This window comes from Eleginops maclovinus, chromosome 6 (genome assembly GCF_036324505.1).
Source record: "Eleginops maclovinus isolate JMC-PN-2008 ecotype Puerto Natales chromosome 6, JC_Emac_rtc_rv5, whole genome shotgun sequence".
Classification (NCBI taxonomy): domain Eukaryota; kingdom Metazoa; phylum Chordata; class Actinopteri; order Perciformes; family Eleginopidae; genus Eleginops; species Eleginops maclovinus.
In genome coordinates this window covers 9,358,671-9,375,117 of record NC_086354.1, presented here as the reverse complement: position 1 = coordinate 9,375,117, position 16,447 = coordinate 9,358,671, and the positions used below count along the sequence as shown (strand labels likewise).

At 37.9% G+C, this 16,447-nt stretch overlaps 2 protein-coding genes across 3 annotated transcripts; both read left to right on the top strand.

Annotated features, from left to right (window-relative positions):
• The first annotated feature begins 4,249 nt into the window (after window positions 1-4,249).
• LOC134866251 (neuropilin and tolloid-like protein 1) lies at window positions 4,250-14,120 on the top strand. Of its 2 annotated transcripts, XM_063886325.1 has the most exons (10): window positions 4,250-4,471; window positions 5,215-5,280; window positions 6,396-6,530; window positions 6,617-6,865; window positions 10,395-10,436; window positions 10,600-10,727; window positions 11,157-11,385; window positions 12,125-12,238; window positions 12,328-12,472; window positions 12,786-14,120. In XM_063886325.1, the coding sequence occupies exons 1-10, from the start codon at window positions 4,444-4,446 to the stop codon at window positions 13,324-13,326; spliced, it is 1,677 nt and encodes a 558-aa protein (XP_063742395.1). In that variant the 5' UTR covers window positions 4,250-4,443; the 3' UTR covers window positions 13,327-14,120. The 2 variants fall into 2 exon arrangements, with proteins under 2 accessions (XP_063742395.1, XP_063742396.1); XM_063886326.1 differs by lacking the exon at window positions 6,396-6,530.
• Window positions 14,121-14,263: 143 nt separating this feature from the next.
• Window positions 14,264-16,039, top strand: atpsckmt (fATP synthase c subunit lysine N-methyltransferase). The gene is made up of 4 exons (XM_063885755.1): window positions 14,264-14,818; window positions 15,179-15,316; window positions 15,461-15,511; window positions 15,680-16,039. Exons 1-4 carry the CDS (start codon window positions 14,546-14,548, stop codon window positions 15,905-15,907), a joined length of 690 nt encoding a protein of 229 aa, XP_063741825.1. The 5' UTR covers window positions 14,264-14,545; the 3' UTR covers window positions 15,908-16,039.
• The last annotated feature ends 408 nt before the right edge of the window (window positions 16,040-16,447 follow it).

The window sequence follows — 16,447 nt, the reverse complement described above, 5'->3', positions numbered from 1 at the left end:
TAATTTGCAATTCAGCAAAAGACACCAGAATTACACTTAGTTAATAATTGTGTAATGCCCCATTTTTAAGTGATTATTCTATGCACTTCAATTCCACATTGATATGCTTTTAGTGAGCATGAAGATATTTTCAACATGAGTGAAAAAGGCACCTCAATATTTGTTTGAACTCTTCCACAAGCATCTGCTGCCACCTTGTGGATATCAAGTATCACTTCAGTTCCAGCTATTCATGCATCAGTGGTTTGAGCTGAACCAAGCAGGCCAGCAGGTGCTTCCATCACCTTTTAAACTTCATAAACTTTATACCAAGACAGCTTTCTTAAATGAAGTCATTCATGGCGATAACACCATAAACCTCTCATGTTGCAGCACTACTGCAGCTCAAATTAAGGTTCTCTAAAATGACAGACAAATCCACAATATCCAATTTAAACATGAATAAAGGATATTCTACACATTTACTGAAGACAATTTATAGTCAATTGTAAATGGACTGTACTTATAGTGTTTTATCCAGTCATTATGACCTCTCAAAGCGCTTTACATTCCACAAGTCATTGTTCAACCATTCATACAGAACAGTGTACAACAACATTCATAGGACACATTCACACACACTCGGGGGTTAAGTATAAGACATGTAGACTGCAAGTGCTAGCTATGAACCCACAACCTTCTAATTGAAAGTCGACCGCACTACTTCGCAGGGTCTTTGGCAATCAAGAAACCATCAGCTATTGGTAAAGCCACTGTACTGGTTGTGCCGTTATGTTACTATGCAGCAGTGTTGGGTGTAACGCGTTACAAAAGGGGCGGAGTTACAGTAATGCATTACTTTTTGCTGTAACGCAGTAATATAACGCATTACTTCTGAAATTTGGGTAATATAATATCCAAATTATTAGCATGTCGAGGTACTACCCTCGACATGTCTACAAGGCCGGCAGGTACCTGAGGCTGGTACCCCACATTGCAAACAACCCCACCAGGATGAAAGAGGAGACAGAGAGGTAGGTACTGCACCATGTGTACATGAGGCCTATCAAATAAATTGTCGCTATTGATCATTACATTTTGCTCCCTTTATCTATAGAGGGAGAATTCTCTTAGAATGACTTAAATCCACATACTGTCTTTTTCTTTTGATATCTGTAACAGCTTTTGTTGTTATGTTTAATTTAGCTTTAAAATGTTAGGATTGATACTAGTAATTGTTTCGTTTTTTGGAGGTGTTAGCGTTGCTCACCCAATTCCCCTCTAAACATGACCTCTACTGTATGTGTATTTACAATTGAATTTATGACCTTTTTCTCTTTATAAATGTCAGCTTTTCTAACTTGATTGTCTTTTTATCTCACCAAGGTATTTCAAGCAGATAGAATTTGATTACCAGTCGATGGAAGAATGGGAAAAAACCTATTTCCAACAATATATGAAGACACCACAAAGTTCAATACATGGGTGGCAGTTGTCATTGCATTCAGTATGTCTATTCACAGTCAGCGCATCCAAAACGTGACGCTTGATGTGTCTAATTTCTCAGATCGTGGACCAACAACGAATGATATCAAATTTAACTGTGACCTAGAGACAAAAATCGGACAACCGCGCCAAATCAGCCTTTGAAAATTGCAAGCTAAGAAACGCAAGCACATTGATTAAGCGTGTTGCCAACCTAGAAATGTTGGATGTCATGTTTTACCCCTTGCAAAATCTGCATGACTTAATAGTGGCTCAAAGAGATGATTTCGATCTGAAGGCTGATGCACTTGGAAAATGGGGAGAGTAGTTTACTTGTCAATTTTCCAATACAGTTTATGTTTTAAATCAAACAAAAAGTGAGAAATAAGTGTTCAAAATCAAGGCACAAGAAACTGTATATCAACTAAAACATGTAACTGACACAGCTAGTTGAATCGTTGAATTGTGACACAGGTAGTTTCTCTGCATTTTAAGGACAGTTTATGACTAGGAAGTTGAATATCTTGAATTCTTGAATTTTTGGGCATTTATGTTGAAAAACCTTTATTTGTAAATAAATATGCCATTGGGCTAACATTGACTTTACCTTGTGTGTTGGTTGATTTTAATTGTACAATGATTGTAAATTCACAGTAAATGGAAACTTCATCTGCATGCACAATAAATTACTGGCCGATTTTTGCATGACTTCCACAGTATACATTGTAAATTCACAGTAAACTACTGTCAACTTGTGCATTACTTTTACAGTACGCACTGTAAAAGTACAGGGTCTTGTTGTAATGATGTACAGCAAAAGGTTGTAATTCCCCAGTAATGTACTGTAATATCACAGTAATTACTTTGTCATTGAAGCTGTGAAGTTACAGTATACAGTTGTGCTTTTACAACAATGCATTGTAATATCACAGAAGTGAAATCACAGTAAATTGCTGTGAGCACATTTCACAGTAGTTTGCTTTAATCCTTACTGTGAAAGTCATGCAAAACGTGTCCAATTCTTTATTGTGAATTCACAGCAAAAAATATTGCAGTGCTGTTGAAACATGAAGCCAGATGAGCTATTGATAATATGTTTAGACATGAGACAGGTGCCAGAAGGTGATCAGTTATGTAGTTCAAAAGTGTTAGATGTATGGTTTGAAACCCTTTTGTGTTTTGATCTCAATTTTTTCAAATTTCATGAATGTATATGTACAGTGGTACAACTCCAGCTACGACCAACGTCATTTGGAATTATAAATTGTTAAAATCCAGAAATGGTTATTGTAGTCTGTGATACACTGCAGCCCAGCAGGATATACACTGCCCAGCCATAAAAAAGGTCACAAGCCTGTGGGGGGCAGTGCTATGATCTAGGGTTGCTGCAGTTGGTCTGGTCTAGGTTCACCTTCCTTATGTGCCCAAAGAATGAGGCCAGCTGACTACCTGAATATACTGAAGGCTATTCCATCAATGGATTTTTTCTTCCCTGATGGCACGGGCATGTTCCAAGATGACGCCAATGCCAGGATCCATCGGGCTCAAATTGTGAAAGAGTGGTTCATCATTTTCACACATGGATTGGCCCCCACAGAGTCCAGCCCTGAACCTGATTGAGAATCTTTGGGATGTGCTGGAGAAGACTTTATGCAGTGGCCCGAAACCCCCCGTCATCAATACAAAATCTTGGCGAAAAATTAATGCAACTCTGGACAGAAATAGATGTTGTGACATTGCAGAAGCTTGTGGAAACGATGCCACAGCGAATGCGTGCCGTAATCAAAGCTAAAGGCGGTCCAACGAATATTAGAGTGTGTCAACATTTTGCCCAGGCAGTGTACAATTTGTCAATGAATGTACGTTTAAAAATGAATAACCTCTATTTTGTGATACAAAATAAAACCCTACATTTCAACGTGATCAAAATAATACACCGATTCCAATCAAATTCATTTGAATGTAACCAAAGTAGTAACTACATACAACTGCTATTCTATTCATTCAGTGCCTCTCGAGTGACAAGCTAAAACTGACTTTTCCATGTTTGGTGATACATTTACAGTGTTTTCATACTCTTCTAGTCATGTTTTGTGTCAAGATTATGTCTGCAGGCAAGCTTTTTTCATATTGCATGAGAACACAATAGCTAATTTTACTAAGGGGAACAGATATTCACCTGCATACCTTAAGTTTCACATTTAAAAGACTCTGCATGATGAATAACCATACGAAACATAGAACAGTTTGAAAAGGTTATGCAAATGTAGTCTCTCTATATATTAAATAAGCAACAAAACTAATTTAAATCGGTATTTAGTTATTTATTGTTTAAGAACTGAGTTTAAAACTATGCTTCAACACTGATTGATGTCTGAATTTAATACACCTCCACAAATCCTAATTAAGTTTAACAAAGTACCGCTGCTTTTGGATTACCTCAATATCCAATAGAGAGAATGAAGACAAGCCAACACAGACTTTTAATTTAACATAACATATCCACTAACTGCATTTACAAAAAAAAAAAGGTTAAAAAATAAAATAAAGAATGAAGGTATCTCAAACGAAAACCAGAATAAAATTCAGGCAGTGTGCCTACAGCTATTCTAAATGGTGGACTTTAAAACTGGATTTGTGTTTAAACTTAGTTACAACATTCCATATTTAAAATGTATCGAAACATTGTAATCCTGCGCCCGTCAATGAGCGTATATGTTTTGAGCAAGATTAATGCATCCTAAAGGTGGAGGGAAAATCATGAAGGTTTGTGGTGGAGGGGACGGGAGAATAATCCTTTGAGCTCTCGGGGAGACTGACAGAGAGAGATGGAACGGTCGAACTCTTGGCTCTCGGATTATGCGCGTGTCATGAGGAGTTGATGGATTGAAGGACATTTTCCACAATAAAAGGGACGTTTGATCAAGATTATTTAATGGAAACATTTGTAACAGAGCTGCTCATCCTCAGGGAACCGAAATGGTGCACAAACTTTTGCTGCACATCGGTAAGTTTACAGCTTCACACGTTTAAAAACCTATTAGTATACATCATATGTTGTGCCTCAAATACTTCAACACTATTTGTTGCGTTTTGAGTGTTATAACGACTTGTGTAAAGTAACTAAGATTTACTCAAGTACTTTACTTAAGTACAATTTTGAGGTACTCGTACTTTATTTGAGTGTTTCAATGTTATGCTACGTTGTATTTTCTACCATGCAATTCAGAGGTAAATCTTGTACTTTTACCCCACTACATTTATTTTCTTCCTTTAGTTACTTTGCAGATTTGGATTAATGATGTGAAATATAATCAACCCTTAAATAAGACTTCAGTTACACCTTGAATCAATTCAAAAGCTACCCTGCAGTATACAATGTCATTAAAACTAGCTGCTCCTTTACCAGCTTTGATAATCAAATCAATAATTATAATCAAAGCATATAATATATCAAATTCAGAAATGGACCAATCTGCATAGTGGGTACTTTTACTTTTAGTACTTTAAATATATCTTGAGGCCAATTCTTTTCTACTTTTAATTGAGTAACATTTTTGATTGCAGAACTTTCACTTGTAACAGAGTACTACACACTGGTACTTCTACTTTTACAAGATCTGAGTACATTTTCCCACCGCTGGTTATAACTGCTCTGTGGAATAACAAATTTGTATTTATAATAAGTGGACATTTAAGTGCATTTCTGACACATTGCAAATTTATTTGTAATCTTTTCTTTTCTCGCAGCTTTGGCAGCAAGTCTCTTCTCACGTGAGCTTTCGGGTGCCTCAGCTACCAAAACAAAAACTCAAGGTATCATCCTAACACACCGATCGTTCTGTATTCACCATTCAAAGGCTTATTTTTTTTTGCTAAAGCCCATTAAAAGAGAGCAGTGCAGAATAGAAATATGAAGTACATTTTTGAACATAAAGATTTTAATTATAGGTATTATAATTAGTTAAAATGGAATTTGTGAGAAGTTAAATACAGTTGAATTAATCAATACAAATAATGTGTAGACATGCTCTGAACTGTGGGAAATTGTAATCCGCATTAATTCATAATTTTGTATTACATGTTACTTGTTCAGCGGAGTAATTTCTACAAATTAACACTGCTTTTATGATTTTTGAAAAGGTAAATTCAATTGCTAAAAGTAAAATAAAAGTTAGGCTGAAAACAGCTACACAGTCACATGACTTAACGCCATTTAGTAAGAGGTTGGCTCAAAATGTAAAACTTGTGACAACTAAAAAATATATCCTGAGAGGCGATTAAAGCTCTAAAACAAAACCCCCAAAACAATCACAAGGTAATCCCGACCTAAAGCATACATTGCTTCACCTATTGTATATTTAATTCTACTACATATAGCTACATAGAATCCTGCATAAAATTGATCACTTTCATCATGCCAAGCATAATTGAGCTTATTGTGTTTATATTCTATTCAGGTTTTCTTTTGCACTGCTTTTTAGTTTTATTTTATTATTTTTATTTTATTATAATTTTGTCTTATGTCCTTTTATAATATGTTGCACTGTTGGAGGAGCTTGGGACCTAAGATTTTCAATGCCATAACTACACTGTAGCGACTGTGCACATGATAATATAAACCCTTGAACCTTGAACCTGTATTATACTTTTTATGTGATCAACATTAACATCATGCTTTAAACATTAGCCTGAAACTAGACAACCATGTGGGGAAAAGGGTGCATTTCTCATAGACTTTCATACAATCAGGTTACTTTTGGCAAAAAGGGGAGGTTTGCCACCAGACTGTACAAACAATCAAAACCTAAAAAAACTAATTGCCATCAATTCGAAACTCCTATCGCATTTCAAGATCTGATAGATATGATAAATACAAACTAGTGGTGTGCTAAACAATTTCTTCTGCCTGCTGTCACTTGTGTTTCCAGTGAAGAATAACTCGGGTGTGACACCAGCTGGGCAGTGTGGGACCTGGATAAAGGAGCCTGAGGGAGGGTATTTCACCTCACCCAACTACCCAGAAAAATACCCTCCTGAGAGAGAATGTGTCTATATTATTGAGGGTGAGGCTTCCATGTTTGTTTTTTTAAGGCTCCACTTCCGACAGTCCTGTCTTTATCTCACTTTTCTCAACTTTTTATTTCTTCAGCCTCTCCACGACAGTGCATTGACTTGTTTTTCGACGAGAAGTATTCAATTGAGCCGTCCTGGGAGTGTAAGTTCGACCACATCGAGGTACGCGATGGGCCATTTTTGTTCTCTCCCATCCTTGGTCGCTTCTGTGGGCAGGAAAGCCCTTCATATGTCCGCTCCAGTGGGAGGTACCTGTACATCAAGTTTGTCGCTGATGGGGAATTGGAGGCTATGGGTTTCTCTGCCCGGTATAACTTCACACAAGGTGAGTGATGGGTAATAAATTGAACATAACTAACAGGGTCGCATGCTATAAGTAAATTAAGAGTGTTGCCAGGTGATGCCCATTGGGGCAAAGGTTTTTCAACCTGTGGCACTTCAATTTAGTGGTCGTATTGAAATTAATGAGGGTGGAGAGTAGGCTACAAAGTGGAAATGTAAGTATTGAACAATCTTTAAATTGAGTCATTTCGTATAATTCTATCATGCTAGGGATGTAGTCATGTTTGTGATTGATAGCAGTTAGCATGTGTTAGCATTAGGGCATTAGCGAACCCTTGTTCTGATCCATGCCACTTTTGTGCCCTTTAATTGTTTAACTTGAGTACTTAAATGTTGATACTTAATGTAAATCCAACCTAACAATCATGGTGACTTAGTTAAGGTAAGATTATCGGCAAAAGCTCAATGCTAATATTTTCAGACGAAAGTTAGCTAATGATAAACTCATTGTTTAATGAACATTGGTTGCGTATCAATGAATGATCATGGCTGCAAAATATCAGCCCCAAAAAAGCTTTGTTGCAAGACCTGCTTGGGTCGTCAAAATCGATAGATTCCTTCAGCATGGAAGACATACCGAATGGCCCCTCCCTCACATTTTTGAGATTTTGGGTTAAATTACTTTGTTAGGCTTAAAGGAGCTTTGTTTTCATGGTTACGAAGAACAACAGTGGTAGCCTGATCTTTGCAGAATAACAGGATTTTCTCAAATGAATTATTTTTTATAGGAGGACATCCCCCTAGTCAGGTCACAGTGGAAAATAATTGATTATATTATTATTATTTTCTATTTTGTTTGTCTGCTTTTTTCTTGTTTTTATATCATGCCAGCTGGTGCTCTGTCTGGCTGGCATGGTTCATGTTTAGAGTATTACTACAGGCTCTAAGCCTTCCGCTCCTTATGATCTCCCAATTGACCACCCTGCTATAAGTTTGACATTGCTGGCTGCAACTTTGAGACAGATCTTCCCGTTCAGTCCAATTAAAACAGACATTGCAGGGATGGACACTGGAGACGTACCCTGTTATCATTAAATTGCATTCAAGGTTGTTGGACATGGGTTAAGAAACTCCATATTGCAACTAAAATAGTGGTCTGGTGGCGTGCTGATGGGGATGTTCCTCCATTTCCATTTGTAGTGCAAGCACACCAGCTGCAGCTGATGAGGGAAGAGGAGTGGAGCATTTATTCAAACACACACACACACACACACACACACACACACACACACACACACACACACATACACACACACACACACACACACACACACACACACACACAAGTTAATGAAAGCTTGTCTTCAGGGGAATACAGCTTGTCAGTGCTGAGCCGCAGTAACAGCTTAAGGGAATCTAAGGCAGAGGTTTCATTAGCAGCAGATTTTATAGGCCACCTACACTGATGGAATGGGGGGGGGGGCAAAGATTAATCTGCATCCCTCTGTCCATTCTGCTATACCCTATACTATGTTTCTTTATTTCTTTGTTTTTTTAAATTTTGTTTTCTTCTTCTTGAGCCTGTGTACATTACCTTTTTGTTCTGCGAGGAATCTCTCAGTATAGCCAGGGTTTCCTTTCCATGCACTCTTCCTTTTTGATATGTTGGAAAATTATGTTGTTTGTCTGTGCATGTTGGGACTCAAATATCAGACGCATTTTATTCACTCTTTTCACACAAATTACAGGTCATCCTACATTCCAGTCTTATTAAAGTAATAATCATAAATAAGCATTTCTATTTTCAGAAGCTGAGATTCTTAAGAAAACACTTCCCCCCCAAAAAAGCATCCTTGAAACAACCCCTTTAAGAAGATTTTTTTCATTATTGGCAGATCAGGAGAACCTGCTGTCTATCCGTTTACATCAAATGTAATGAGTCCCCATTGCCAAGTGCTAATCTCCCATGTTATTCTTCTCATTACCAGCAGGAGAGATTTAATTTGCTCCATATACACCCATGCTTACAGACATCGTTTAGGACTGTAGTCATTTGAAAGGGGCATTGCATTGCATTTGATGCACAAGAAACGTGAAAATATCACCTTTCAGGGGCTCTGTAAATTATAGCTACACAATGCAATCACAAACAGTGTTTTGCTTATAGAAGAGAGTGTATTGTTATTGCAAGCTTCATCCTCTCAAGTTAACAGAGTACCTTTGATATCTGTTTTCATGTTTAAATCAATCCAGACTTCTTTCCTCCTTGTATGTAAAGTAGCTACGAGCAATGGATATCACATGAGTATTGCCTGTGAAAGATTTCTTTGTAGTAATGTACTCACGCTTTTAATTTTATGTAACTGCAGTCTGGAGCATCTTAGCTTCTTTCAGCTGATTTATTTTGGCTTGTAATTTAGTCATCTGTTGGTGTCTGGTTTTGTTTCACACCATTTGATATTATTCCACATTTGTTAATATACATGTTGATTTAAGCCACAATGTTCTGGTTAGTGGTAGACCTTCTAGCTGATTTATATTAAGGGAGGATTTACACAAACCATCCTATATCGTGCCTTTATCTGATCTTACATGTTTTTCTCATATTGGGTATAAATCCTCTTGGAATGCATTATTGCCACACACGCGCACACACACACACACACACACACACACACACACACACACACACACACACACACACACACACACACACACACACACACACACACACACACACACACAGGAATGAATGAGAATAATCTGGGGATTAATAAAAGTCCTCTTTGATGTGAGCCTTAAACCTGTTTCTTATATTTTACCTACTGACCAACTGATCGTTTTGAGCAGTAAATTCAAACTGTGCTTCCAGAAGTATTTAGAAAACAAAAGAAAGAGAGTTCACATTTTTTTCACAACCTGGCGGGGCCTAATCTGTCCTGTACTAAGCTTGTATATCAGGGTTTATAATCCACCTAGCAAGTAGATTCATCAGGGAAAGGTTTAAAACAATTTCTCTTCCCTGTCTGAGGCCAAGTGTATGTTTTTCTTTTTAAAGAAGGGCATTGGGGAGTTTAAATGAGGGCAGAGGGAATGTACTGGTACATAGATTATGTAAACTTTGGCCAGATGTTTTTATTTTGTTTTGCAATATGTCTTTAGTTCAATCAGTTTTGTTCTGATTGAGGTTTTTTTTGGACTAGATTTTTTTTTTCTCTATTCTTAGATACAATATGTTGCATGCACACATGCAAATATTGCAAAAACAAGGCTTTCAAATGTTGAAATAAAAAAAAGACGGATTATATATACATGGTATTTCTCAATCAGGTATAACTGTAATAGAAATGTGGAAAAATGTCTCCAAAATGTAGTTTAAAAATGAAAACAAAGTTAGTTATAACTTCTTGAAACAACTATAATGCATTTTGAATAGTATAGATGTAACATTTGACATTGTTTACATTTTTTCCATGCAACCCTTTTTGAAATGTGGCCCCTAACTGTTCAAAGACTTCCATTAATGGTCCAAATATTTATTTATTTCTAAGATGTGTATGTTATGCTTTTAGATCCAGAATTCACTGGAGTTGGGGAACTGCCAGCTCTGCCATGTAAGTATTTAACTTATATTATTGTGTCAGAACATCATTTGAGCTTTAATAGATACTGCTAACTGTACATTCATATAAATGCATATATATTTTTGTGATTGAGTCCTTATTTTTGAGGCCTTAAAAACTAATATTTCTTTGTTACTAACTTTGTAATCCACAGTTTGTGAGTTTGATCTGAGTGGTCCGGAAGGCTTTGTAGAATCAGCCCAGATAGCCGGGGAGAGCCGGGCACTGCAGACTGAGGCTGTAGACTGCAGGTGGTTCATCAAGGCTCCACCAAAAGCTAGGGTTTGTATCTCTCTAACTGTTCTGGTCTTTTTATGTGATGGTGCTGGCGATGGTGGGGCTGGAACATGTCATTTATTTATTGCCATGATGTGTTTGTAACATTTTTAACATTTTCCCATTTAGTGTTAGCCCTTAAGCTAGTTTTATTTGCTGTCAATCATGTATGTAAACACACAAATACTTCAGATAAGGCTAAAAGAGGCTAAAATGCTAAGTGTAAGCTTAAGCTGCCAAGCAAAGGATTTGACCGGGGTAATGTTGGCGTCACTAGGTGAACATAACAGAAAGAGTATAGGTCAATTGGCCGTTGTAAAAATGTATTATATTTCTTTAAAATAAGAAGACAAATCTTTTGATAGAAATATAGAAAAGCAAGATATGAGGAATACGCCAGGAGCAGTAACTGACATCAAAGCCCTTTACCCACAGATCTACTTGCGTTTCCTGGAATATGAGATGCACAACTCGAACGAGTGCAAGCGTAACTTCGTTGCCATCTACGACGGTAGCAGTTCGGTTGAGCACCTGAAGAATAAGTTCTGCTCCACGGTGGCCAACGATGTCATGCTGGTGTCTTCTGTGGGTGTGGTGAGGCTGTGGGCAGATGAGGGTAGCAGGAAGAGCAAATTCAGGATCCTCTTTACAACTTTCCATGAGCGTAAGTGAATCCATATTCTTGTAAACTATCTTTTTAACGGTGCCCCATTAATGCCTGACAATAGAAGTTACAAAAATGTAAATTGAACTTCTCCAGCAGCGTTTTTTGTTTTTGTTTCTCACTATTAGTTGGAATTTTGGTTGGGCAGCGGGCCGATTAACGATTCCATCATCCAATGCCAATGTTAGCCACTTGAGGCATCCCCATCGCTCAACCCCTCTCTCAACATACTTTTAAAAGATGTGTTGGTCCAAATCACAAATATGCTCATAACAAGCTATGTTGACTTATAAGATAAATGTTAACACCAACAAGAAAGACTGTGTGTTGATAGGATGAATTAATAAATCATTTCAAGCTGGCTTCAGTTACTTTTAGTGGTATTAAATACAGAAAATATCTCAAATATACTTAAGACAATCCAATGTTTTCTTTGTTAATTGTTTTGCTTTGAACATACTTGGACCTTCGTTTGTTAAGTGGCCAAAATGTGTTGACGATAAATGAATTTGGCACAGTTTTTGAAGTATTTGAAAATTGAAAGGCAATTGTTCAGTAACACGTTTATCAAAACAGCTTTAAAAGTTTATAATAATTATGTTGTCTTTTAGCTTGTTGACCTTTCCCCAAGTGAACAAGCATAGAATCAAAAACTGATGATTAAAATTCCCCTGAATATCATCTAAGATTAAAACAGACTGTTTCAATCGTCTGTGTGCCATGGCATTTTGTTTTTCAGCTCCATGTGAAGGAGAAACTTTCTTTTGCCATAGCAACATGTGCATCAACCAAACGCTGGTCTGCAATGGTATCCAGAACTGTGTTTTCCCATGGGACGAGAATCACTGCAAAGGTACCCTGACACAAAGGCTGAGATACCAGCCCTATGTTGGCTCTAGCTGAACAGAAATGTATTCATTTTTATCTTATATTCCCAACCAGAGAAAAGGCAGGCCAGCATTCTGGACTCACTGGATAGTACTAATCTCGCTATCATCGGAGTCACCTGTGGCCTGGTTCTCATCCTGCTCATCATCTCTGTCATCATCCAGGTCAAACAGCCTCGCAAGAAATACATCATTCGCAGGTTAAATTAACACATTTTATTTCAAAATTCAATATTTCTTTTTTTATAGGTATCTCTGTTCTAAAGATTTTTACAGCGGGTTTGTTGATAAATAATTCACAGCCTGATTTTTTTATTCTTATAAACAGTGAAAATTACAGCTGTTTTATCTTATTTCTGGATGGATAAAAAACAAACAAACATTTTGAACCTGGCTTTAATAATCTCGTTGCTGTTGTTGTTCTGTTTTGATAAATACTTTTTTATGCTTTTCTGATCATTAACTTGATTTATTAATTTGTGTGTGTGTTTTTTCATTTAATTATTACAACAGAGATGACTTTGACCCTGCCCTCCTTCACCCTGGTTTTGAGCCACCTCACTATGAGCTCTGCACTCTGCGCCGCACCCCCTCCGGCGACCTGAACGATGCCGACATGACCGAAGACTACGAGAAATTTCACAAGCTCCGACGTTCCTCCTCCAAATGCATCCGGGACCACCATTGTGGCTCTTTCCCGGGGAGCATGCATGGCAGTGTCCACGATAGTCGCAGCAACCTGAGCATGAGGGATGCCACCATAGCGGCTGATGGGGGGGGCCTCGTGCCACCGCCACTGCCTCCAGGGATGGTGAGCCAGCAGTCACCGCACCTATCCCACCATACCACACCCGGTGGACACAGGAGTATCCTGGTGATGAAGCATAGCTACTCTCAGGATGCGGCAGAGGGGTACAGGGCAGAAGAAGACGAGGACTTGATGATGGAAGATGGTCCCACCACCAGTCAGCAACGCATGTACCACCATCAGATGCATCATGGCTCTTCAGGGCTGGAACATGCTGTCCACCGTACACTGTCTAATGACTTCTAATAAAAGGCCACGTGGAAATTAGGAAAATGGAGAATACAGAGCGCCCCCCACAAAAAGTGTTGTATCTGGTGATGGGCAAAAACCTGATAAAAAAACAAACAAACTTAACTACTCTTCTTTAGAGTTTCTGTTAATGTAATATTATTATATATATAATATTATAAAATAAATATATATTGGTCAATCACTGACAATTTTCTAGAAAGGATAGTGTATAGCATTTATTATGATTGGATATTTTGTGTTGATAATCTGAATGGGATTACCAGAAGTTTGACATAGTTCGCAACATGAATAGAGTGGACTAAAGCTTGTGAAACACACACTATTAATATAATAGAAATGCTCCTCCACCAACTCACTCTAATGCATCGCTCCTTTTCTTTCTTTTTTTAATGACTGCATTGTATATGAGATTATTTTTGGAGTGCATAACATCGCTAAATTAAGAACAAGTTTAGAACCAAATAGGAAAACACTATACTGTATATCAGGGATAGCAATTGATGGAAACATTCTAGTCATCACTGTGAAGTCAACACTCAAAGAACCCTGTTGCAAAACATTGTTTTGCAAATATGATATACACAGTGTTCTAGAAACGCTCCTGTTGCTGTGGAAATTGTTATGTCATATATTTATTAATTTGTCAGCCATTTATTTTTGTTTGTGAGTATTTATTAATGTTATTCATGTGTATGTGTTTTTCCAAATGTAATCCTGTTTTATTTCTGGATGATTTATTGGTGGCTGTCTGTATTTATTTATTTCATTAAACATCAGGTTTCTCCTTTACATTTGATGGCACCATGGCATTGTCATTTAACGTGTGTATGTCTGTGTTATGTGTGCCTTTATTTACATTTTTTAATTTTTTTTATTGATGCACTTAGCAGGGAACGAAAGCAGAAAGGAACCTTCGCCCGCTCATCTCTGTTTTCCTTTCGGAGCCATTAGAGCGATGCACAGGTCATCTTTTAAGAACTGTAGGACTTTATCTTTGGCTTATTCTTCGGTCAATAATCATTAGTTTTTCGCTTTTGACATAACACAATGGTCAGGTGCGTCTTGAGAATTAAATATGTAATGTATAACATTTATATTAGGTAGCTGGCATGGTCAGCTAACATAAAGCAGAGTCTGAGCTGTCATTCATACAGTCAAAGTGCGGCTAAAGTTAGGAATTTAAAACGTGCTGCGTTTCCGTTAAGCTAGCAAGATGTCACAAGAGGAGCTCTTTATGGACTCAGTAACAGCAGGAAAGCTAACGGAGAAAAGGAGCAGGAGTAACCTTGGTCTCGCCGTGACTGGGTTGTTAGGAGGGTCGCTGGTCGCCCTGTATGCAGTTGCGGCTCCGTTTGTCGCCCCTGCCCTGAGGAAAGTCTGCCTCCCGTTCGTCCCTGCGACCACGGCTCAGGTGGAGAATGTCCTCGGGGTTCTGCGAGCCAGAACAGGGCGCCTGGTGGACATAGGGAGCGGAGATGGAAGGATAGTAAGTGCTGTGTTGATTTAACCTGTGGTATACCAGTGACAAAGGGAGATTTATTCAGCATGGATGACTGTGCTGAAGATATCCCCCCGTTCCCACCAGCAATAACTCACTCACAGTACCAACCAGGACAATATGCAAAAAGACCTCAAAGTGTAAACAACAGCCGCTAAGAGAAGCCAGAAAACGACTACAAATGTATAAATTACAAACATAGTTCCATCCCAGTTTCTGGAAGTCCAAGTTGGTGTTGTTAAATGTCTTGTCAGGTCAAAACCCAAATACAGACTTGCTTAACATCAAACTTCTTCTACAGTTGCTGTACATTGTTGCTGATATATTGAATTTCACTTCCTCTTGCAGGTGATAGCAGCAGCTAAGCATGGCTTTAAGGCATCAGGCTTTGAGCTGAACCCCTGGCTTGTATGGTATTCTCGCTACAAGGCCTTGAGAGAGGGAGTCCAGCACTCAACCTCCTTCCACATCTCTGACTTATGGAAGGTCAGTAAGACATGATTTAAATATAGTATGCAGTGACTCACCTCAATTCATCTATTTTGGCATAGTGTCTTTTTGTTAAAGACAGGAGGTGTGTAACAAAATGATAACAAATAACTGTATTATTCTTTCTGATTCTTTTTCTAGGTCAGTTTTGCTCAGTATTCCAATGTTGTCATATTTGGAGTCCCTCAAATGGTAAGTTCCCCTTGTTTCCCCACTACTTTAATGTTATCAAGACTTCAAGTTATAACTCCATCGCCTATAAGCTATGCATTTGAGTTGAAGATACATTTTACCAAATCCAAGTATGAGTGTTGATATTCTTATACGTGATATTCTAATTGTTGCTGTCTGTATCTGCAGATGGACCAGCTGGAGGTGAAGCTTGCAAGCGAGTTACCGAGTACAGCCAAGGTGGTGGCATGCCGCTTTCCCTTTCCTACTTGGGTCCCTGAATGCACCGCTGGAGAGGGCATAGACACTGTGTGGGTGTATGATGCCAAGACATTTAAAACAGACATGCAAAATGGCATGACAAGGAAAAGAACACCAGAACCTGAAGATAAACCAGATTCACACACATTAATGTAACTCAGATTTTGTTGTTAAATTGTCATCATGCTCTTCTACCCTGGGACAATCTCTTTTCTACTCTGGGGGTTGGCTTGAAATTTCTGGGAAAGACTGATTAAAAATAAAGTGCTATAAAGTGTTATGTCTTTACACACATGTCCGAGTATGATATTGGGCAAAGTAGGAAATATAAACTGGTTGAGACTCTACTTGTTGGATGGTAACACTTACTCAAAGTCAGTTGTATACAGTTATAACAGGATTATTATACTCCAATGTTCACTTTTGGGGTGAATGATCAACCAGGCTTTTAATTTTTGATACCCATGTGATATTTTAAACCAGGCCAGGGATTAAAGATAACATAAACTATGATCATTGAGAAAGTACAAGTTATATTTATCATTTGTAATTGCATTACTTTGATTATTTATAGAAAGTGGAATTGTTTATCCTTTCCAGAAAGAAAAAATATTGAAAAGTGGATTGCAAATAAAAGTAAACCTGTCTGACATAACTTTGTGTATATGGTATATTATTTTGTGTGTAAAGTGTCAT

Bases quoted from the DNA above. Each gene is read 5' to 3' on its own strand.
- LOC134866251 (XM_063886325.1), top strand. From the start codon at position 4,444: ATGGTGCACAAACTTTTGCTGCACATCG. The intron at 10,728-11,156 runs GTTTGTATCTCT...CTTTACCCACAG, and splicing joins AGGCTCCACCAAAAGCTAGG to ATCTACTTGCGTTTCCTGGA. The intron at 11,386-12,124 runs GTAAGTGAATCC...TTTGTTTTTCAG, and splicing joins CTTTACAACTTTCCATGAGC to CTCCATGTGAAGGAGAAACT.
- atpsckmt (XM_063885755.1), top strand. From the start codon at position 14,546: ATGTCACAAGAGGAGCTCTTTATGGACTCAGTAACAGCAGGAAAGCTA. The intron at 15,317-15,460 runs GTCAGTAAGACA...TTCTTTTTCTAG, and splicing joins ACATCTCTGACTTATGGAAG to GTCAGTTTTGCTCAGTATTC. The intron at 15,512-15,679 runs GTAAGTTCCCCT...CTGTATCTGCAG, and splicing joins TATTTGGAGTCCCTCAAATG to ATGGACCAGCTGGAGGTGAA.